Here is a 24,254-nt window from a genome sequence, read left to right as displayed (position 1 = left end):
TTTATACTATTTCCATTACATATTTAGGGAAACTTCATAGATAAGTTAGGATCCCTAATTACATCAATCGTGATTATCCAAATCTACATAAATTAAGAGAAGATAAATCAATTACATTAATCAAGGAAGATTGCCAAATCTTCCAACTCGCATGATAAGGATTCCAGCTTGTGTGATGACTCATCATGCCACCTCACATGGTGACTCATCATGCCAACTCGTTCATGGTGGGTTTGGTCCCACCTTGTAACACTCCCCCTGAAGTTGAGGGTGAGAAAACATCGTAAATGCCCAGCTTGCTACAGATGGTGGACCAGATCTTATGAGTGACTAGCTTGGTGAGAATGTTTGTTAATTGCCCTTGTGAGGACATATGTTTGAGAGATAATATGCCGGTTTTGAATTTTTCTCGTACGAAATGGTATTTTACCTCAATGTAGTTTGTTCTCTCATGGAAGACCGGATTTGAGGTGATATGTATTGCCACATGATTATCGCAATGAAGATCCATAAGGGATTATTTATAGAATCCCCGTTCAGTGAGAAGGGATCTGATCCATAGAAGCTCACTAACTGTGTGTGCCATAGCCCTGTATTCTGCTTCTGCAATGGACTTTGCAACTACATTATGCTTCTTGCTTCTCCATATTACCAAGTTTCCTCCAACCATTGTACAGTATCCGGAAGTAGATTTTCTATCATCCGGGGCATCAGCCCAGTCTGCATCAAAGAACTCTTCTATGTTGAAATGACCATGGTTCTTATAGAGAAGCCCTCTTCCTGGAGGCTCCTTTCAAATATCGGAATATTCTTTCTAGTGCTTGCCAGTTTGTAAGTTGTGGTTTGTGCATGTATTGACTCATAACACTTACTGCATATGATATTTTTGGCTTTGTTATATAGAGATAAATGAGTTTCCCCACAAATCTTTGATATTTTGTTATATCCACATCTTCTCCAGTGCCTGCAGATAATTTTTTCTTAGAATCCATAGGGGTTTCTGCTGATGTACACCCCATCATTCATGTCTCCTCCAGTAGGTCGAGGACATGCTTCCTTTGAAATAGTATAATCCTATGTTTGGACTATAGTACTTCAATACCTAGAAAGTACTTTAAGTAGTCCAAGATCTTTTGTCTTGAATTCTTCACATATATTTTCCTTGGTTTCCTGAATGGCCCCGATATCACTGTCGATTAAGAATATATCATCAACATATACAGCCCAAATCACTTTCCCTTTAGGTGTGTCTTTAAGAAACACAGAATGATGTACGGAACATCTATAAAATTTGGCATGTATGAGTGCTTGGCTAGATTTATCAAGTCGTGCGTGTGGAGACTATTTCAGACCATAAAGGGATTTTTTCAATTGACATACTGACTCCCCTTCAACCACAAATCTAGGTGGTTGTTGCATATAAATTTCTTCCTTTATATCCCCATTGAGAAAAAAAGCATTTTTGACATCAAGCTGATAGACCGACCCGGAAGAATTAGGAGCAAGAGATAATAAATACGTACCGAGTTCATTTTGGCCACCAGAGAGAATGTTTCCTCATAATCGATCCCATAACACTGTGTATAGCTTTTGGAAATGAGGTAGGCCTTAAGACGAGTAACTGACCCATCCGGATTTTGTTTAACTGTAAAGAACCACTTACAACCGAGAGGTTTTTTCTGATGGAAGAGGAACTAGAGCCCATGTCTAATTCTCATAGAGTTCCTGCATTTCTTCGTCCATTGCCGCCTTCCACCCTGGATGTTTCAGAGCCTCCTGATAGGACTGTGGGACTGAGATGGAGGAGATAGACGCAATAAATTGACAACATGAATAGGATAAACGATGGTGAGACACAAAATTGGATATGGGGTGAGAAGTATTGTGGGTTCTTTTCTTAAGGCAATGGGTTGAGTATCATATTGTGGTCCAAAAGGAATAGGACAAGATGGACTTACCTCAATGGGATCTATAAACTCAGCAAGTGTGGTGTCAGCCAGCACTTCAAGGGGTTGAATAGTTTCCATAGCACAGGGCACAGGTAGTCGAGGGGAGGCTGGTACAGAAGAGAGACCCAGAGGAGCATTGTTAGTGTAGTATGAAAAGTCTTAAAAAAAGTTACATCCCTGGACACAAGTAACCTTTGAAGAGTGGGATTGTAGAAAATATAACCTTTCTGCATGTGAGAGTATCCTAAGAAGATACACTTGAAAGATTTTGGATCAAGTTTACTATGTTGTGGGGAGGTAATATGAACAAAGCATGTACAACCGAAGACTTTCAATGGAAGCAAAAAAGCATCAGCATGTGGAAACAATAAGGAATATGGAGATTTATGACCGAGAATGGAAGAGGGCAGCCTATTTATAAGAAAGCATGCAGTAAGGATGGCATGGGGCCAATAAAATTATGGGACTTTCATGGTATACAATAAGATGCGAGCTACCTCAAGAATGTAACAGCTCTTCTGTTCTACTCCACCATTCTGTTGGTGGGTGTAGGCACAAGATGTTTGATGGATAATATCATTCTCTTGAAAAAAATAGTCAAGATCTATGGAAGTATATTCTTTGGCATTATTAGACCTAAGTTGTTTGATTTTCTCACCAAATTGAGGGACAACCTTAGCATTAAAGGATTTAAATATGGATGGTATTTCATATCGCTCTTTAAAAAATAAATAGCCATGTGGAACGAGTAAAATCATCAATAAAGGTAATAAAGTAGTTGATCCGGGAAATGTTTGAGACACTCAAAGGTCCCATACATCTGTGTGGATCAATGAAAAAGGAGAAACACTTTTAGGTTCCGGATTAGCTGAGTATGTGGTCCTCTGGTATTTGCTCAGTTGACACACTTCACAATTTAAATTTGACATATCCTTAAATGTAGGAAAAAGAAGATGTAGAGATTGTGCCGATGGATTTCCCAACCGATTGTGCCATGGACTTGTCTCAGTTTCCTTGGTTGAGACAACATTTATTTAAGGCACATCCAGGTAGTAGAGGCCTCCTTGTTCATTACCTCCACCAATCACCTGCTTCGTTATAAGATCTTGAAACACACACAAAGTGGGTGAGAAGGTAGTTGAGCAATTGAAATGTTGTGTTAGCTGATTAACAGATAAAAGATTCAAGGGAAAGGTAGTAACAAAAGGAATATCTATGAGCGGAAGTGATGGTGTAACAAAGGTGGATCCTTTGCCAAGAACTTTAGTTTGGGAGTCGTCAGCTATGGTAACAAATTTATTCAAGAGGCATGAAGAAACAGAGTGGAGTAGATTTTTGTTACCTATGAGATGCTTGGAGGCCTCTAAGTCAATTATCTAGGATAAAGAAGAGGAAGAGGTAGAGAGCAAACCTGAAGCGGTGGTGGCAGCAGCAGTTGAGGAGGAACTTGGAGGAGAGACCATCAGAGTTTTCATTTTCTGGAATGAGTCATACTCATCATCGGTAAGGGTTTTCTTTTCTATAGGTGGGGTAGATTGGTCCTCCTTTGTATCACTTACTGAGGCTTGATTAGCCTTAACCCAATCTGGTATGCCATGGATTTTAAAACATTGATCTATAGTGTAGCCATATTTCCCACAATGGGTGCATTCCCTATCATCTGCTCTTACAAAACCATACCTTCCACCTCTTCCTTGTCCTCCTCTATAATTTCTTCCATGACCTCAGCCATTGTCTGTTGATGTTCCCCTATGCCTGAAGTACATAGCAGATGACACTTTAGTAGGAGAAGAAGAAGAAGAGTCTAGAATGTGGAGTAATATGGCACATACATCATCAAAGGTGGGAATAGCAGAGGTGCTAAGGACTTGACTTTTAGCAACTTCGAGATATGGCTTAATGTTTTTTAGGGAAATGGCAGTGGCTAAGGCTTCCTTCTGCTTGTCTTGGATAGAGACATCGGTGGAGATAGGTTGAGCTAGCTTCCATTCTTGAAGAAGGCCTCTAAAATAAGCCAAATATTCATGGATTTTTTCTCCTTTTTTAGTGTTGAACATTCTTTGGAGAATATCATATGGCATGTGTAGGTTGTTGGAGCAAGAGTAGCACATGTCTCCCAAATTTGTTTGGTGGTGTCGAGATGAATAAAATTGCTGGAGACAGGTTCTTCCATGCTATGTTTCAGACAACTAATGACCAAAGTATTAGTTTTTAATCACTTAGCATAAGCAGCATCTTCTTCATCAATGGGCGGTCCAAGTTTGGTGAGGTGACACATTAGGTCCCTTGTTATAAGGAATCATCGAACCCATGTCGACCAACTCAAGAAATTTGATATCCCTCACAAGGGTATGGTAGTAATCTTGAGAATATCATTCTTGTTACCCATGTATGCTTCAGCCATAAGAGGCAATTCAATGATAATAATGTACTCAAAATTGAAGTAGCCTAAGTAAGCGGTTTGGAGATTCAAGTGCAGCCAAGGCTCGCTCGGATAGATGGGAGGAGAACCTGAGCTTATCAAGTCTTTAAGCAAGGAGGGAACCCTCTTAGACCAATCAACTTTCTGGCCAAAAACTTCTGTAATTCATTCTCTGGTCTTCCTTGTAGATAATAGCAAAAATCAATCACTAAGCATGAGATCAAGGTAAGGTAGCAATTCCGAATTAGATCTTTCCAAGATCATTCCAAAAAATTATTTGACTCTAGCTTGGGATAAACCAGTCTATATTTAGTTCCTCATGAATTATTCTAGATATGATTGATCGAAAATCAAACAAAATCTGGCCTAATCAAGAAGATATTGTGACATCTTCAAAAACAGCAATCTTTCTTCGAATGGATCGGAGTCAACTAGACTTTCAAAGGACCACTTCCTTTATTAGTTTGTGCTTGATTCATTTAAATAAAACACAATATTTTATTTTTTATTTTCCAAGAACAATCAGCCAACTCGTGTCTCTCAAAAAATTCTCCAAAAAATCACAAAACCGAGTAGAGTTCTTCAAACAACTTGGTTAATGGAGAAAATTAGCATAGAAACTATGTAATTAGATTTCTGAAATAAAATGGATAAAAAGCCACTCATAACAAGATCAAGAAAATTTTAATCCATAATAAAAATCATGTTCCCACAATATTATAACTTTTTATGTAGAAAATCTTAACATAAATCGATTTTCAGTCAAAAACTCGCAAAACGATCAAATTGCCTTGGTAAACTTCTTCTTATCCGAGATGCATAAATCTCAATAATTTCATAAGATGAAGAAATAAATAAGATAATATCTGAACCATCTTCTAAAGATCTTAAAACCAAGAGCAAGAAGTAACATGAAAGAAAAACTTATCTCACAAGCTTCAATCTTGCTTCACAAATAGCCTTCTTTGAATAGTTTTGATAATAACTTCTTAGAGCATTCTTTTGATGTGGGGATCCTAAATTTGATGTTCTGATACCATGTTGAATTTTGGACCTCCATGATTGAAACCTTGAGCAAGATAAGATAGGGAGAAGAAAAAGAGCAAGGAGACAGAGAGAGAGATCTCCGGTAGAGCAGAGAGAAGAGAAAAGAGAGAAAAAGACTTTAGGCTAGAGAGAGATTCTTGCACAAGTTGAGAAGTGGAGAGCTTGATTGAAACCTTCAACCAAGATCCCTATTTATACTATTTCCATTACATATTTAGGGAAAATTCAGAGATCTCTAATTACATCAATCATGATTATCTAAATCAACATAAATCAAGGGAAGATAAATCAATTACATTAATCAAGGAAGATTGCCAAATCTTCCAACTCATGTGATAAGGATTCTAGCTCGTGTGATGACTAATCATGCCACCTCATGTGCTGACTCATCATGCTAGCTCGTGTGGTCATGGTGGGTTTGGTCCCACCTTGTAACAGTGTCTACTCAGTTTAATGCTACCTTGAAGATCCTTCGCTCAAATAATGCCCAGGAATATCTGTCCATGGACTTCCAATCCTTTTTGCCAAGATAAAGGCACCATTCACCAAACTTCTTGTGTATACACACCACAACAAAATGGTGTGGCTAAAATAAAAAATAGACAACTTCTTGAGGTTGCTTGTGCTCTATTACATCATATGCTTGTGCTTCATTTCTACTAGCTAGATGTTATCCTTATGGCCTGTTATCTTATTAGCAGGTTACTATTGTCAATGCTTAGTAATAAGATACCATACTTTCATCTCTTTCCTGGTGATGAGCTGTTTTCTCTTCCTTTGAGAGTTTTTGGGTGTACTTGTTTTGTACATGATACTTCCCCACCCCCCACCCCATACTACTAAATTGGATCCCAGCCTAATTAATTGTATTTTTTGGGCTACTCTCTTACTTAAAAAGGATATGTGTGTTACAATCTTTCTCACCGAATGATGTTTGTTTTGAGTAACGTAACATTCTTTGAAGAGAAGCCCTTTTATCCATCTACTAGTGCCTCTCCTGGTTTTCCATAGAAAATGAATTTCCTAAGCCTACTATGTAGATTGATGACTCAGCAGTTCATGGTCGTGTTGATGTACCTACTTTGCTCCCTGTAGTATTGGATGACACTATACCTCTGGAGTCTCCAGACCCCTCTGAGGTAAGTTCTCCTTCTCCACCTCCTATTTTTTGTCCTCCAATTGATACCCGACCGATTGCTCTTTGGAAAGAAATTAGGGCTTGTCCACAACCATCTACCTCTCACTTTATTGCTAATTTTTTATCCACCCATCTGTTATTCCCATCTTGTTGTTAGTTTCTTTCCTCTATCTCTTTTGTTACTATTCCTCAGTCTTATCAAGAGGCCCTACATCATCCAGGATGGAAAGCAACAATGGATGAAGAGATGGTAGCCCTTTATGTGAATAAAATGTGGCAGCTTGTTTCTCTACCAATTGGTAAAAAGTCAGTGGGCTGTACATGGGTATTTACAGTCCAATAGAATCTGGATGGCACCATAGCCCACGTTAAAGCCTGACTTGTGGCTAAAGGATATACTCAATTTTATGGGATTTATTTTGAGGAAACCTTTTCTTCAGTCACCAAGCTCAAGTTGATACGTCTTTTATTATCTCTTACTGCTAACTCTCGTTGGCTTGTCTTTCAACTAGATGTGAACAATGCCTTCCTCAATGGCAATATTAAGGAGGAAAATTATATATAGAAACCACTTGGATATGTGATTGAGGGGAAGTTGGTATGCCACCTAAAAATATCATTATATGGTCTAAAGCAATGCCCACAAGCCTGGTTTGACAAATTTAGTCAAGCAATGCTTCAATTCGGGTTCACAAGGTACTTTGTGGACCATTCCATATTTGTCAAGCATACTGAGAAAGGTGTGGTACTACTTGTTGTTGTTGAATTTATGGAAAAGATAAATCGTTCATTGACTTCATATAATCAGAGTACATGAATCTCTATTTATAATAGAGGAAGATAGCAATGTCCAATTGCAATTAAACTACCTATGCCCAATTACACCCAAACTCTAACACTTAAAGATAAGTCCTAGCATAATTAAATAACCCAATATAAATAGAAGACTAACATGACTAAAACACCTTTAAATTGAAACTCTTCTATGAAACTTGCTTCTATATTAATTGTGGCTCTATTAGACTTCTTCTTATGTAAGACTTCTTATTGTGTAAGACTCATAATGCCATCTCATGTTATCATGGTGGGTCCCACCAGCTCCTATGATCATGGTGGGTGCATATCTTTGTCAAATGCCTAGCCAATACTACCCAAAAGACCGGCCTATTAGGGAGTAGAAAGCCAAGTACTTAACCCAGAACATAAACTCTAACACCCACCATTCCAGGGTTGTACTTAACCCATAACACAAACTCTAACAATCTTATGGGTTTGGGTCCATCTTCCAACACACTTGGATATGTGGGCCTTCCTTGTTCTTATGAGCTTGGGCCCATCTTTCAACACACTTGGATATGTGGGCCTTCCTTGGTCGTATGGGCTTTGGCCCATCTTCCAACACTCCCCCTCAAGCTGGGGGTGAGAGAACATCATGAACTCCTAGCTTACTGCAAATGATGTATAAGATCTTCTCGTATAAAATGGCAATCCTCTGTATCTTCCAACACTCCCTCTCATGTTGGTGCTCTCTTCCATGAGACCCAACTAGCATAAGATAAGTAAGAGTAAAATCACTCCAAGCCGTATGACATCGTTCCATACTTCAGTCATAACCCATGTTGGATGTAGGACACACTCCTATCATTCTCAGGTAGTGGCACTCCTATCTTTCACCGGTAGTGGGTCTATACACAATGCTCGGAAGTGTAGTAAAACTCCTCCTCGCCGTGTCCCTCCACATGACAAAGACATTCAAGAGGTAGGAGGAATAAATGTCAATTAAGGGGGGTAACATATATGCACTAATAAGCTCCTCCATCACGGTGTCCCAACCCAAACACCAACTCTCACAAGTAGAAATGGGTGATAAATGCTTATCATTCACAAGATGGCAATAAAAGACGTGATAAGTGGGTAATTCTTGCCATTCACAAGACAAAAATAAAAGACCCAAAAGTATATATATATATATATAAGTCTGATTGGACTTAAGACACCCAACCATGAGGGACTTAAACTCCCAACCGAAGAAACACGCAAAAGGTTGGCCCAAAGATGTATGTTAGAGTCAAATAAAGAATGGTAGGAGTAAGGTTGTCAAATAACCAATATGTAATGGGTAAAGAGGAAGATGGGATGTCGAGGCCACCACTTATTCAATAATAATGTCTCATCCAAAGAGACATAATAGCTGCAGCTGAAATAGGCATGGGCCCATATAACACGAACCCAAATAATAAAAATCCTTGTAAAAGAACCCATGAAATAATTCGATGCGAGAATCTGCTCCAAATAATATGTTGACCAAGGAATAAGCTGCCAATGCTTCAAAATAATAATCCAGCTAGAGATAAAGATGTTAAGTAATGTATCACCAATATAGCCAAGTCATGGAAGAAATATGTATAAAACTTGGGCTGGACATATATCGAGGCAGAAAAATAAGTCGGCCAAGTTGGGTTTACCCAGTCTGAGTTGATCCGGTCTGAGTTGGTTCAAGTTAACTTGATAGAGCAGAGGCAACGCTCTGGTTGGCAAGCACCTTGAGTTAACTCGGCCATATCTGAGTCTCAGTCAGAAGCGCTTGATGAAACCAGGCTACCTAGCTTTGGGAATTAATTCCATAAATGTGCCTTCATCGTCCTCCCTACAAGTCTCTCGAAAAGCATGGGACAACAATAAACAAGAGAAGAGTTTCCGGAAAAGAAACAACAAGATCATGATCAAAATTCATGAAATAAAGTGACAATAATTCGCTTTGGGGAGGTATCATCGTGTCAAGATGAATCGACGGAGTCTGGGGTCGTCGTCCCTGGAAGTAGCAATGGGATTTTCTGAGAGTCTCGGGAGCAAAGTCGTCATCTCCAGCGATGCTTGCTTCCGATGAATTTTGAAAACCAGGAAACCACCAAGACTTCAAATGGAAATCACGGCATCTTTGGAAAAACAACAGACGAAAAATCATTCAGCAAATGAACTTTCCGAAATCAGTAGAGTCATCATCCTCGCTTCCAAAATTTCAGCAGATTAAATTCAAACTCAGATGATAAAGCGACGGAATGAGCTGATTTCAGGCTTCAGATGGAAACATCGATGAACCGACAACTTAGAAGTCTCTTCATAATGGTCTGCTGATAATCATTAATGCAACAACTTGTATAAAATCTCGGCAACAGTCATCTTCTGCAACGTTTGGAAACAAGCGGAAAACCAGAGTCACCTATGAGTCAGAAATTGAAACCTCTCTTCCTAGTGAGCAGAAAATAGAAACATAGCAAAGTCAACCTTTGTTCAATGGTGCTGCTGGGTCCTAGAGTGCACGCACATAAGAGGTGTAACTTCAATGATGGAGGAGGCACTGGTCTTTCAGAACCAAAGATCATGAACATACTCGTATAATCAGGTCAAAAAAAGTGTATAATCAGCTTGCAGTAGCAACCAGATAAGAATCAACCGAGTCATATGAAATCTCTCCAACTAGAGCAATGATGTCTGAGTGATCATAAAGCAGAAATGAGAGAAATATTTCCGAACAGAGTCATTTTCTTCCCCGATGCCAAACAAAGCGGGTGAGCAGCTTCAGAGAGAGGGATCGTCATGATCGCCTGTCATTAACCAGAAACTCCCGAAAATAGAATAGAAATATAGAGGTGAAAAACTTAAAACAAATAACGGTATAGGGACAAAAAAAAGGATAAATACGAACCTAAACTTCTAGAGATATTAGATAAGAAATGTTGAATTTAGGCTCCTTTTTCAAATATTTTGAGCAAGAGAAGAGAGAAAGAAGAAGAAGATAAGGGGAAGAAAGCTCTCGGATGGAGAGAAGAAAAGAAGGGAAGAAAGGTGTGCACCAAGCAAAGAGAGAGAGATTTACTCAAGAAAGAATTGTAGAACTTGATTAATTCAAAATTACAACACCTCTATTTATAGTAGAGAAAGTGATAGAGTCCTTATACAATTAACCTTTAAATCTCCTAATTACATTCCAACTCTAACTCTCTACGATATGTCTATCATGAAAAGATAACACAATCTACTAGAGGTCTAATATAAGTTGAACTATAACTCTTCTTCAATAACGTGGACATAAGAGAGGAGGCTAGCTCATGGTCTTATCTTTGTGGGTCCCACATGATCTTCCAGCTCATCTTGATAAGATTACCAGCTCGTGATATCTTTGTGGGTCCCACTTGATCTTCAAGTCTTCTAACTCATTTCAGCTTGTGCTACTTATCTCTTAACTTATGCTAGCTTGGGTGAGGACTCTTTTTGGCATCCCACGTCCTCATGGTGGGTCCCACCAGCTCATGCACCAGGGTAGGTCCCACATTGTAACACTTCCTCTCAAGTTGGGGGTGAGAAAACATCGTAGATGCCCAACTTGCTACATATGGTAGACATAATCTTATGAGGGACCGACTTGGTGTGAATATCTGCAACTTGACTTTGTGATGATATATTCTTTAGAGATAAAAGGCCCGCTTGGAACTTTTTTCATATAAAATGTCAATCGACTTCAATATGCTTTGTTCTTTCATGGAAGAACTTTTCTCGTATAAAATGGCAGTCCACTTCAATATGCTTTGTTCTTTCATGGAAGGCTGGATTTGATGTAATGTGTATTGTTGCTTAATTATCACAATATAAATCCATCAGAGCTTCTTTGTAGAATCCAAATTTAGTGAGAAAAGATCTTATCCATAGGAGTTCACTAACAGTGTATGCCATGGCTCTGTATTCTGCTTTTGCACTAGATTGTGCTACTACATTTTGCTTCTTGCTTCTCCATGTAACCAAATTCCCACCAACCATTGTACAAAATCCCGAAGCAGATTTCCTGTAATCCGGGGATCCGGCCCAGTCTGCATCTGAGAATCCTTCGATGTTCAAGTGACCATGATTTTTATAGAGAAGCCCTTTTCTATGAGCTCCTTTAAGATACTGTAATATTCTTTCAAGTGCTTGTCAATGACTAAGTTGTGATTTTTGCATGTATTGACTCGCCACACTTACTGCAGATGGTATATCCGGCCTTGTTATACATAGGTAAATAAGTCTTCCCACTAGTCTTTGATATTTTCCAATATCTACATCTTCTCTAGTGCCTGCACATAATTTTATATTTGAGTCCATATGAGTTTCGACTGGTTTGCATCCCATCATTCTTGTCTCATCCAGTAGATCAATGGCGTACTTCCTTTGGGATAGCACAATCCCATGTCTGGATTGTAATACTTCAATACCCAGAAACTATTTGAGTAATACAAGATCCTTTGTCTTGAACTCAGCACATATTTTTTCTTTTGTTTTCTGGATGACCTCGGAATCATTACCAGTTAAAATGATATCATCAACATATACTGTCAGAATTACCTTGCCTCTCAATGTATTTTCAATAAATATTGAGTGATCTCCAGAGCATCTATAAAATCCGGACCGTATGAGGGCGTGACAAAATTTCTCAATCCATGCATGAGGGGACTGTTGGAGACCATACAAAGATTTTTTTAGTCGACATACTGACTCCCCCTCAACCATATACCCAGGTGGTTGTTGCATATAAATTTCTTCTTTAATATCCCCATCCAGAAAAGAATTTTTTACATCAAGTTGATATATCAACCATGATGAATTGGCCGCAAGAGATAATAATACACATAACGAGTTCATTTTTTCCACTGGAGAGAAGGTTTCTTCATAATCAATACCATAACACTGAGTATAACCTATAGCAACAAGTCGAGCCTTCAGTCGTGCAATTGACCCATCCAGATTATGTTTGATAGTATAAACCCATTTGCAATCGACGGGTTCCTTATATGTCGAAAGAGGAACCAGTGACCATGTTTGATTTTCATTAAGCGCCTGTATTTCTTCATCCATTGTTGCCTTCCACCCTGGATGTTGTAGAGCCTCCTGATAGGATTGTGGAACAGATATGGAGGAAGTAGAAGAAAGAAACCGACAACATAGAGGTGAGAGGCGTTGATGAGACAAAAAATTTGAAATGGGATGAGAAGTACAAGGTCTAGTGCATGATCTATGTTCTTTTCTTATAGAAATAGGATGAGTATCATATTGAGGCCAAAAAACAACTGGAGAGGAATGACTTACCTTTGTAGGTGTGGTGTCGACCACTTGCTCTGAGGGTTGAATAGTGTCTATATCATGGGGCACAATGGGTCGAGTGGATATTGAGGAACGACCTGGAGGAGCTCTATCATAATAAAATGACGAGTCTTCAAAAAATGTTACATCCCTTGACACAAGTAAACGTTGAAGTGTGGGACTATAACAAACATAATACTTTTGTGTGCTAGAGTATCCCAAGAAGATTCACTAGATAGATTTAGGATCAAGTTTTTTGTGTCTGGAAAATGAATTATGAGCAAAGCATTGACATCCGAAGACTCGCAAAGGTAAGGAAAATGGATTATCATTTGGTAATAATATAGAGTAGGGAGATTTATTACCTAGAACGGAAGAAGGTAGATGATTTATAAGAAAGCAAACAGGAAGGATTGCATGAGGACAATAAAAATAAGGAACTTTCATGGTATATAATAACCCTCGAACTACCTCAAGAATATGACAATTTTTTCGTTCAGCGACACCATTATGTTGAGGACTGTAGGCACATAATGTTTGATGGATAATGCCATTTTGTTGACAAAAGGAGGCAAGGTCTTTGGAAATGTATTCTTTGGCATTATCAGACTAAAGTATTTTTATTTTCTGACCAAACTATGCGAGTACCATAGCATGAAAGGACTTAAAAATCAATGGTATTTCAGAAAGCTCCTTAAATACAAACAACCAAGTTGTGCAAGTTGAATCATCAATTAATGTAATAAAATATTTGGCTTGAGAAATGTTTGGGACACTCAAGGGCCCCCAGACATCAGTATGAATTAAAGAAAAGGTAGTAACACTTGTGACTTCTAGATGAGGAGAGTATGTACTCCTTTGATGTTTACTCATTTGACAAACCTCACAATTAAATTCTGATCTTATTTTAAGAGTAGGAAACATATAATGAAGATATTGTGCAGATGGATGGCCCAACTGGTTGTGTCATAGCCTTGTGTCATTTTCACTGGTGGAAACCATATTTATTTTTGGCACATCCAGGTAGTAAAGTGTTATGGACTCTATAGCATCACGTTACCAATAGGCGTAGGAATTAATTAATGTGATTTTCAATTTCCATGTAATTGATTTTGGTTTGGGTTGGTTTAGAATTTATTTGGTTTGAACCATTGACCCAAGGGGTCAGAATTTTAGTTGGCGTCCTCAACCCTATTTAAGGGGACGACTAGGTTAATGAAAGGTACCAATTGAGTCTACTTTAGCCTAGAGTAATTTAGCTAAACAGGTTGAGAGCTCCTTCAAGTTCTCTCCCGTTTTTCCCCCAATTCCTTTTCAAAATTCTTCTTCAGCACACCATCAATATACCTCAACGTCAAGCAAGCAATGGAAGGAAGAGAAGAGAAGAGGGTGAAAAGCTCCATGGCTCATGAGGATCCTAACATAAAACCCCCGTGTTCATGGCCTCCACCAATCACTTTCTTCGTTATAAGATCCTAAAATACACATGAAGTGGGTGAGAAGGTAATAGAGTAACTAAAATATTTTATTAGCTGACTAACAGATAATAGATTCAAAGGTAAAGTAAGAATGAATAAAATATCAATGAGCGGAAGTGATGGTGTGACAGAAGTGGATCATTTCCCTTGCACTTTGATTTGAGAACCGCCAGCTATGGTAACAAACTTGTGTGAAATATATGGAGATAAAGAATGTAATAAATGTTTGTTCCCTATAAGATGCTTAGAGGATCCTGAGTTAATTATCCAGGATGAAGATGAAGCAGATAGCATAGTTGAAGCAGTGGTGGTAGTAGTAGTTGCTAATGAACTTGAAGAAGAACCCAACATTGTCTTCATTTTCTGAAATATCTCAAACTCTTCATCAGTAAATAAAATTTGTGCTGCTGATTTTGTGGGTTGTTCGTCTTTTGTATCACTTACGAAGGCGTGATTAGCCTTTGTCAATTCTGATTTTCCATTGGCTTTATATCATATTTCTCTATAATGACCATATTGTCCACAATAACGGCATTCCATGAAATAGCATTGATCTACAGTGTGGCCAAATTTCTTACAATGAGTACATTCTTTCCCATCTACTCTGCCAAAGCCATTCCTTCCACCTCTTCCTTGGCCTCCTCTATAACCTCTGCCTTGGCCTTGGCCTCAGTCAAATGATGTTCCCCTATGATTTGAATACATTGCGGATGATACTTCAGTGGTGGAGGAAGAAGTGTCTGGAATATGTAGTGTTGCACATACATCATCAAACATGGGGACAACAAAAGCACTTAGACGTTGACTCTTGACAATCTCAAGATTTGGTTCAATATTTTCAAGGAAAATAGCAGTAATTAGGGCTTCCTTCTGCTTACCTTGGACAAACATATTTGTGATTAAAGGTTGAGCTAACTTACACTCTTGAAGAAAGCCTCTAAAGTAAGCTAAGTACTCATGGATATTTTCTCCTTGTTTAGTATTCAACATCCTTTGGAGAATATCATATGGTCTATGTAGAGTATCCAGACTAGAGTACAACTAAGCACATGTCTACCAAATTTGTTTAGCAGTGTCAAGATGGATGACATTGTTGGAGACATGTCATTCCATGTTGTTGATTAACCAACGAATCACCAAGGTTTCATTTTTCAACCATTTGTTATAAAAAATGTCTTCTTCATCAATAGGTGTCCACAGTTGGTGAGGTGACCAAGTAGGTCCTTTGTAATAAGAAACCTCCACACCTATGTGGACCAACTCATAAAATTTGATACCCCTCACAAGGGTATAGTGGTAATTCTCAGTATATCACCTATTGAATTTATGGAAAAGAAAAATACTTCATTGACTACATTAACTTATCATAATCAGAGTACATAATAGAGGATGGTAGTAGAGTCCAATTGCAATAAAACAACCTTTCTCCCTATTACACCCAAACTCTAACACTTAAGGATAAGCCTTAGCATAATTAAATAACTTAATATAGATAAAAGACAAACATAACTTAAACTAGAACTCTTCTAGGATGTGCCCATAACATAAAAATGCCTTTGTGAGTCTTTCTTGATCTTCCAACTTATGTGATAAGGATGCCAGCTCGTGGTAACCATGGTGGGTACTACTTCTTATGTGCTTGGGCCCATCTTATGGGCTTTCCTTGGCTGTGTGGCCCATCTTATAATACTCTTAGATATGTGGGTCTTCCTTGGTCATGTGACCCATCTTATAACACTCGTAGATATGTGGGCCTTCCTTGGTTGTGTGGGCTTGGGCCCTATCTTCCAACACTCCCCCTCAAGCTGGGGGTGAGAGAACAACATGAACTCCCAGCTTGCTGCAAATGATGTATAGAATCTTTTTGTATAAAATGGCACATCTTCCAATATGCCTTCATCTTCCAACACTCCCCCTCACACTTGTTGGAAGATTGGAGGACTGCCTTTTTATACAAAAATATTCTATACAGCATTTACAGCAAGCTGGGAGTTCTTGATGTTCTCTCACCCCCTGCTTGAGGGGGAGTGTTGGAAGATAGGATCCATGCCCACACAACCAAGGAATGCCCACATATCTAAGAGTATTATAAGATGGGCCACAGGACCAAGGAAGACCCACAAGATGGGCTCAAGCCCATAAGAAGTAGGACCCACCAAAATACCACGAGCCGGCATCCTTATCACATAAGTTGGAAGATCAAGAAGGACTCACTAAAGCATCTTTATCTTATGGTCACGTCAAAGAAGAGTTTTAGTTTTAGTTATGTTTGTCTTTTATCTAAATTGAGTTATTTAATTATGCTAGGACTTATCTTTAAGTGTTAGAGTTTGGGTGTAATTGGGACAAAGTTTGTTTTATTGTAATTGGACTCTACTATCTTCCTCAATTATACATAGAGGTTCATGTACTATGATTATAACGAGTTTATGAAGTCAATGAAGTATTTCTCTTTTTCATAAATTCAACATGGTATCAGAGCAAGGTTCTCATATGTGGGCATTCTCCCAAATTATCCATGTGCCACCACGTGAGGGCCTCTACCCAAATTATCCACATGCCAACATTTGAGGGGGAGTGTTAAGGATAGTTCCACATACATTAATGAGTATAAAGATCTTGCATTTATTAGTTGACAAAAGAGGTTTCCTAAGTGGCTAGTCGATAAGGCCTTGGATCCAATTTAACACTCTGTAAAGCTTCGATCGGATGGTTCTTGGGATACAAAGCTCGCCTCGTAGCTCTGGGAAACATGTAGGAATATGGGATTGATTATGAGGATACATTTTCTCAAGTTGTCAAGATGACTACGGCTCAAACTATTTTAGCTATTGCTGCTTCACAGTCTTGGCATCTGCATTAGATAGATGTGAAGAATGCATTTCTGCATGGTGATTTACAAGAAGATATCAACATGAAGCTTCCCTTTGATATGACTACTTCTTCTCCTCAGGATGTCTGCAAGCTACGCCATCCACTGTATGGGCTAAAGCAATCTTGCAGGGCTTGGTTTGATAAGTTTCGTGATACACTTCTTCTCCATCGCTTTACACAAAGCTAGTATGACTCTTCACTATTCTTTCAAAAGTCGGCATCAGGCATAGTCCTTCTCTTGATCTATGTGGATGATATTATCCTTACTGGCACCGACTCTGTGTTGTGGACTCAATTGCAGACCGAGTCAGCCAAAGGTGATGCAGTTGAGTTGGTAACTCATTAGGAATTATTTTTTCATTTTATTTAAGTGTAGGGTATGTTGTAAGCTGGAATGACACTTGTGTAAAAACTCTATCTTTGGGTTTGGCTCTGTGTGATTAGGCTTAAGTGGCCTCACGGGTGTAAGAAGCAATTAAGATAAATTTACCTCAAATGATCAACGTTCTCCTCTAAGGAACCAAGGGTCGGCGTTCCCCTTGAGGAACCCAAGGTTCAAGTCTCCCTTTGACGAGCCTGGTTTCCCTTCTCCACTCGATTCTTAGTTCATTCCTCCCTATCCTCATTCCATTCCATTTTTCAATCACAAATCGTCATCATAGGTCAACTAGGAAGATCAAGGCATCCTGGTTTTGCCCCCGAGTTGCAAGAAGATCTCTCCCTTCGTCGAATCACACGGTCCATGGTCAGCGACCACAACATCTTGGCATCAAAGCAGGTTAGTATGGGAGAGTCATCCTGTTGTGGACTCGATAGCGGAATGAGTAACCCAGAGGCGACGAGGACGAGTCAAGTCGGTGACTCAATAGAGAAGTGAATTGCATTATGAGATTATATTCTTTTATGTTAAAGTAGGAAGGCCTAAGGGCAGTTTTGTAATAATTCATAACTCTTGAGCTCGAGCCCTTGTTTATAAAGCTGTCGAGAAGGAATGAAGGAAAATAAGAAATATTCATGAAATCTGCGTTCTCCCGAAGGAACCAGGGTCGGCGTTCCCTTGGAACCCAAGGTGAAGACTCCCTTCGACGAGTCTTAATCTCCTTCTCCAGTTTCGACTTCTCTTCTCCATCTTGCTCGAATTTCGTATTCATCCTCATCGGTCACCATAGGTCGTCCAGAGAGAAGTCGAAAACCAGATTCAGGCTCGAAAATTCTAGAAAACCTCTCCCATCGTAGGATTACTCGGTCCATGGTTAGACACCACAACACTTGGTATCTCCAACGCTCCTTCAACATTTCAGGCCTTAATGAAAGAGGTATTCACTGACTATGTACGAAAATTTGTGATAGCTTTTTTTTAAGACATATTGATTTTCAGCAAGTCATGGCCTCAACATTTAGAGCATCTCCACATGGTTTTCCAAATGATAAGAGCACATAGACTTTATTTGAAGAGAACCAAGTGTAATTTTGGGCAGCAACAGGTGGCTTATTTGGGCCACATTATGTTAAGATCCTCACGAGCCATGGATCTTGTCACCCTCCTCTCTTCTCTTCCTTCCATTGCCTTGCTTGACATAGAGATAGATTGATGAAGTGAGGAAGAAAGAAATTCGGAAAGGGGACTTTGGGAAAACGGGGAAGAGCTTGAAGGAGGTCTCGACCTGTTATCTAAATTACTCTAGGCTAATTTACTAACTCAATTGCTACCTTTCATTAACCTAGTCGTCCCCTTAAATAAGGTTAAGGACGCCAAATACACTTTAGACCCTTGGGTCACTGGTTCAAGCCAAATAAATTGTAAACCAAACCAAACCAAATCAAACCAAATCAATTACATGAAAATTGAAAACCACATTAATTATTTCCTATGCCTGCTAGTAACACGTGATGCTATTGAGTCCATAACATCACCCCCCCCCCCCTCCTGGAGAAAGAGCTTGTCCTCAAGCTTGAAGGAAGGGTAGAGAAGCCAAAATGCAGATAATGGCTCCGATGTAGTGTCACTAGGGTTTGCATCTGCCTACTTTATGAGAATTTCCCAATCGCCCTGAATGTGGCGTGCCTGCAATACCTGAGCTGGAGTAGATAGGACACGGCCCTCATGGAGTGGGGGCAGAGGGGTGTGCAACAAGGGAGAGTCGCCTTGGAACGGCTTTAGTTGGGATCAGTGAAATACATTATGTATCTTTGCCTCGGGTGGTAGCTGCAAGCTGTAAGCCACTGTGCCAATGCGGTCCAACACCTTAAATGGACCATAATATTTTGGAGAAAGCTTGTGGCACTTGGAGGCAGTCAGCGACAGTTGGGGGTAGTTTTGGAGCTTTAATCACACATAATCTCCTGGGGAATAATATACCTCTCGGTGCTTCTTATCATAATAGAACTTCATAGAGTGCTGGGCCTCTTGGAGGTGAGTACGTACCTTAGTGACCATAGCGTCTCTTTCAGCTAATGCTTGGTCCAAAGTGGCGACTTTGGATGCCTCTGGTTCATAAGATAACAAACGAGGTGGATCTCTACCATAAACTACCCTAAAAGGAGTAGTTCTCAGTGCGTTGTGGTAAGAGGTGTTATAGAAAAATTTCGCCCATGAAAGCCACTTAACCCACCGTTTAGGTGAGTCCCCCACAAAATAGCGAAGATACATTTCAATCGTGCGATTGACGACCTTGGTTTGTCCGTCAGTCTGTGGATGATAGGCAGAAGAGAATGCCAATTGTGTGCCATGTAACTTGAATAATTCTTCCCAAAAGGTATTGGTAAAAATGGCATCCCTGTGACTGATAATAGATGCTAGAATCCCGTGTAATCGGACAATGTGGTCCATAAATAACTGAGCTACATGAGCATAAGTATATGGATGCGCCAAAGAAATGAAGTGACCATATTTTGAAAAATGGTCAACGACAACTAATATCACGGATTTACATGATGAAGTTGGAAGGCCATCAATGAAATCCATGGAAATGTCGGACCATATTTGAGATGGTAGCTGTAGAGGTTGTAGTTGGCCAGCAAGACTTAAAGATTTGGCCTTTTTTTGTTGACAAATCTGACAAGCAGCTACATAATCAGCAATTGGGCTCTTCATACCCTTCCAATAAAATTCCCGACTGATTCGGAAATATGTTTTCTGTCGACCCTCATGTGTGCTATCATGGAAAAAGGACAGAATGGTGTGAAGAAGTGGGGACGTGTGATGCATAAAAATCTTGTTTTTGTATAGAATAAGACGATCCTGAATTGTCCAATGACTAGCTGTTGTCCCTTGTTGAATATCTTGATATAATAAAATAAGTTCTGGATATTGATGTGTCTCTTCACGAATAGAATCCAACAAAAGTGAGAGTGGGTGGCTGAGAGCATAAAAGTGTGGTTCTGGAATGTCCCGACAAGACAAAGCATCAGCCCCCAAATTTAAACTACCTGGCTTATATTGAACTATAAAATCAAAGCCCATGAATTTACTCAACCAGTGTTGCTATGATGATGTGGTAAGGCGTTGCTCAAGAAGATACATGAGGCTGTAATGATCTGTACGAATCAGAAATGGTCATCCCAGTTGGATGGCTTTGGCTAACCCAATTAGTTCCCTCTCATATGCTGCTAACTTGTGGTGGTGTTGTCCCAACCGGCGGCTTAAATAAGCGATGGGGTGTCCCAGGTTTTGTAATACTACACCAATACATCCGCCAGATGCATCACATTCCACCACAAATGATTCTGGTAGCTGTAACACCGACACTGAGGCTAAGGCCTCCTTTAACTGCTGAAAGGCATGTATCGCTGAGGGAGACTAGGTGAATGCATGTTTCTTGAGAAGGTTGTTGAGTGGTGCTGCTATCTGGCCATAAGTACGGATAAATTTTCTGTAATATCCTGCTAGGCCCAAAAATCCCCTTAATGCGGTAAGGGAGGTGGGAGGAGGCCAATCTGTGACGGCTTGTATCTTACTCTGGTCAACCTTCACACCTACTGCTAATATAATGTGGCCCAAATATGCCACTTCTGAAGTGCCCATAGAACATTTGGATTCATTCAAAATCAAATGATGGGAGCGTAGAATGGTAAATACCTGATGGAGGTGTTGGAGATGTTTGTCCCAATTTGTGCTATATACCAAGATGTCATAAAAAAATACTAACACATATTTCTGCAAAAGAAAGGAAAATACCTCATTCATGAGGGCCTGGAAGGTGGAGGGCGCATTGGAGAGACCGAAGGGCATGACGAGGAACTCGAAATGACAGTGGTGCATGTGGAATGCAGTCTTCTCCACATCTGTAGGGTGAACTCTAATTTGATGATAGCCGGATTTCAAATCTAACTTGGTAAAAATCGTAGCACCATGTAACTCATCTAGCAACTCATCCACCATTGGGATGGGGAACCTGTCTTTAATTGTATGGAAATTGAGTTGCATGTAGTCGACACAAAACCTCCATGATTTATCCTTTTTTCGGACCAGTAAAACATGCGACGAGAAGGGAGACCTACTGGGCTGGATAATCCCCTGAGCAAGCATATTCAGGCAATGTCTTTCAATTTCATCTTTCTGTATATATGGGTAACGATAAGGACACACCACTACTGGATCGGTTCCCAACTTCAAATTTATGCGGTGATCACAGTGACGCACTGGTGGTAGACCAGTAGGGTCATTAAATAAATCGACAAAGGCTGTAAGTAATGGAAATAACTTACAATCACCAGTGCTCTGAATCTAGAAAGTGTGAAGTGCGGTGGGCACCTGTGCCTTGATACCCTGCAATGTAATCTGGCACTGTTGTGCTGTAAAAGTCATAGTCCGAGCCTGAAAATCCCACAATATAGGGCCTAATAGCTTAAGCCATTTTACCCTGAGCACCAAATCAAATCCTGCTAAAGGAATGACCAGTAAGTCAACCTTAAATGAATCTCCTTCAATAGTAAAAGGGGTGGCTGCACGTAACCCAACACTTAGCCCCATTGGCCACTGAAACCGAGAAACCCTTTTGTTGTTGGATTTCTAATCCCAATTGTTTCGCTACGGGCTCACTAATAAAATTATGTGTGCTGCCAGAATCAACTAAAGCAAGTAACTGGAGATTGTGTAACTTGGCCTTTACCTACATGGTATTAGAACTACGCAGGCCATGCATGGCATGGAGGGAGAGCTATGGTTCTTGCTGTTCCTCTTCAACAATATCATCTTCAGGAAGCACTTCTGAACCCTCTTCCCAAAGTTCTATGCTGAATAATCTTTTGCAGGTATGTCTTGGGAGAAATTGTTCATCACAATTAAAAGAGAGGCCCTTGGCCTTTCTTGCCTCCATTTCCTATTTAGTGAAGAATTTACGTGGAAGATTGTCAGGGGGCACATTGGTAGACTGCTCTGCACAGTTAGGGGCTGAAGAGCCAAAACGTGGCCCAGGTGCACTACCCGATAGTCTGTTTGTCCAAAAGGGTTTTCAGCCTAATGATTCCCTCAGAACTCTTTGTTTCTGTTCCACCGCCCTGGCATAATTCATGGCTGAATCCAAGTCTGTAGGACCAAGTAATTCCACTTCCAAGCGAACTGACTCGGTCAATCCCGCATTAAAGATCTAAACATGGAGGTGAGGAGGAACAAATTCACTTGCTCGGGCCAACCGTTCTTGAAATGTTTTCTGGTACAATTCTAAAGTGCCAGTCTGTTTATAGTTGATCAATTCCCCCACTGGATTGCTACTAGCTGGAGATCCAAACCTCATCTGGCAGGCATGTTTAAAATTTAGCCAATCCTGAGTTGAATGGACATTTCGGTAGTGATGGAACCACATGACCGCTTCATCGAGCAAGTGGTATGCGGCTAATGTGACTTGTCCACATCTAACATTTTTTTATGATAGAAAAATTGCTCACATTTTGTAAACCAAAGTAAATGATCCTTGGAGCCATCATATGTAGGAAAATTGAGTTTAAAGTACCTAGGAACCGTAGTTGGTCCCTGTGCGTGAGCAGCCATAGGAAGAGGTTGTGGGCGCAATGGTGGTGGTGGTGGTGGCGTGAAGTGTGGGTGGTTTGCTGCCGGTGGCTGAGAGTTTGTAGCTGGTGGTGGTGTGGTTGATTGAAGTGCTGCAAGCTGACGAATGACGGTTTGGAGAGAAGATTCCAGCGTTTGCAATGTATTATGAATGTTTGTAATTTCAGCACCTTAATGCGTGGACCTTTACTGAAGATCTGAAAGCACTTGACGTATGTCCTCTGGAGAAGAGGAATCACCGAGGGTGGACCTTTCTAATACCACGTTGTTAAGATCCTCACGAGCAATGGATCTTGTCACCCTCCTATCTTCTCTTCCTTCCATTGCCTTGCTTGACGTAGAGATAGATTGATGGAGTGATGAAGAAAGAAATTTGGAAAGGGGAATTGGGGAAAACGGGGAAGAGCTTGAAGGAGCTCTCGACCTGTTATCTAAATTAATCTGGGCTAATTTACTAACTCAATCGCTACCTTTCATTAACCTAGCCGTCCCCTTAAATAGGGTTGAGGATGCCAAATACACTTTAGACCCTTGGGTCACTGGTTCAAGCCAAATAAATTGTAAACCAAACCAAATCAATTACATGAAAATTGAAAACCACATTAATTAATTCATATGCCTGCTGGTAACACGTGATGCTATTGAGTCCATAACACATTATTACGGTGGCAGGGGTCTTAGTGGACCCGGAAAAAATTACAACAGTGACACATTGGCCTCCTCCACAAAATGTCTCCGCCTTGAGGGTTTTTTTGGGCTTAGCCGGGTATTATCGGAAGTTCATTTCGAACTTTGCGGCCCTAGTAGCACCCTTAACTAACCTGCTGCATCGCAATGCATTTGTATGGAATGAGGAAACCAACACAGCCTTCCAAACTCTGAAAACAGCTCTTGCAATAGAGCCAGTCTTACAATTGCCAAATTTTGAAGAGCTTTTCGTGGTTGAATGTGATGCATCCGGAGGGGGTATCGGCGTAGTACTATAAAAGTCCAACCACCCTATTGCTTATTTCAGCCGCTAACTCGCCACTCATCAACACAAGTTACCAGCCTATGAACACGAACTGATTGGCTTGGCAAAGGCAATCCGTCACTGGTGACCTTATCTATGGGGCAGAGAATTTCTCATCCGCACGAACCATTAAAGTTTGAAATACCTGCTTGATCAGCGTATTTCCACCTCTCCTCAAAAATAGTAGATTAGAAAATTGTTTTGATTCGACTTTTC

At 40.0% G+C, this 24,254-nt stretch overlaps 1 protein-coding gene across 1 annotated transcript; it reads left to right on the top strand.

The window, feature by feature from the left end:
* Positions 1-23,641: 23,641 nt before the first annotated feature.
* LOC137946605 (uncharacterized mitochondrial protein AtMg00860-like) lies at positions 23,642-24,012 on the top strand. Its single transcript, XM_068792939.1, has 2 exons — positions 23,642-23,651; positions 23,699-24,012. The coding sequence occupies exons 1-2, from the start codon at positions 23,642-23,644 to the stop codon at positions 24,010-24,012; spliced, it is 324 nt and encodes a 107-aa protein (XP_068649040.1).
* The last annotated feature ends 242 nt before the right edge of the window (positions 24,013-24,254 follow it).

Source organism: Aristolochia californica, unplaced genomic scaffold, assembly GCF_029961685.1.
Source record: "Aristolochia californica isolate CCGP_79_NKW_82.1479 unplaced genomic scaffold, dmAriCali1.0.hap1 SCAF_1, whole genome shotgun sequence".
Lineage (NCBI taxonomy): Eukaryota > Viridiplantae > Streptophyta > Magnoliopsida > Piperales > Aristolochiaceae > Aristolochia > Aristolochia californica.
The sequence above is the reverse complement of the archived record's forward strand: the minus strand, read 5'-3'. Positions and strand labels throughout refer to the sequence as shown.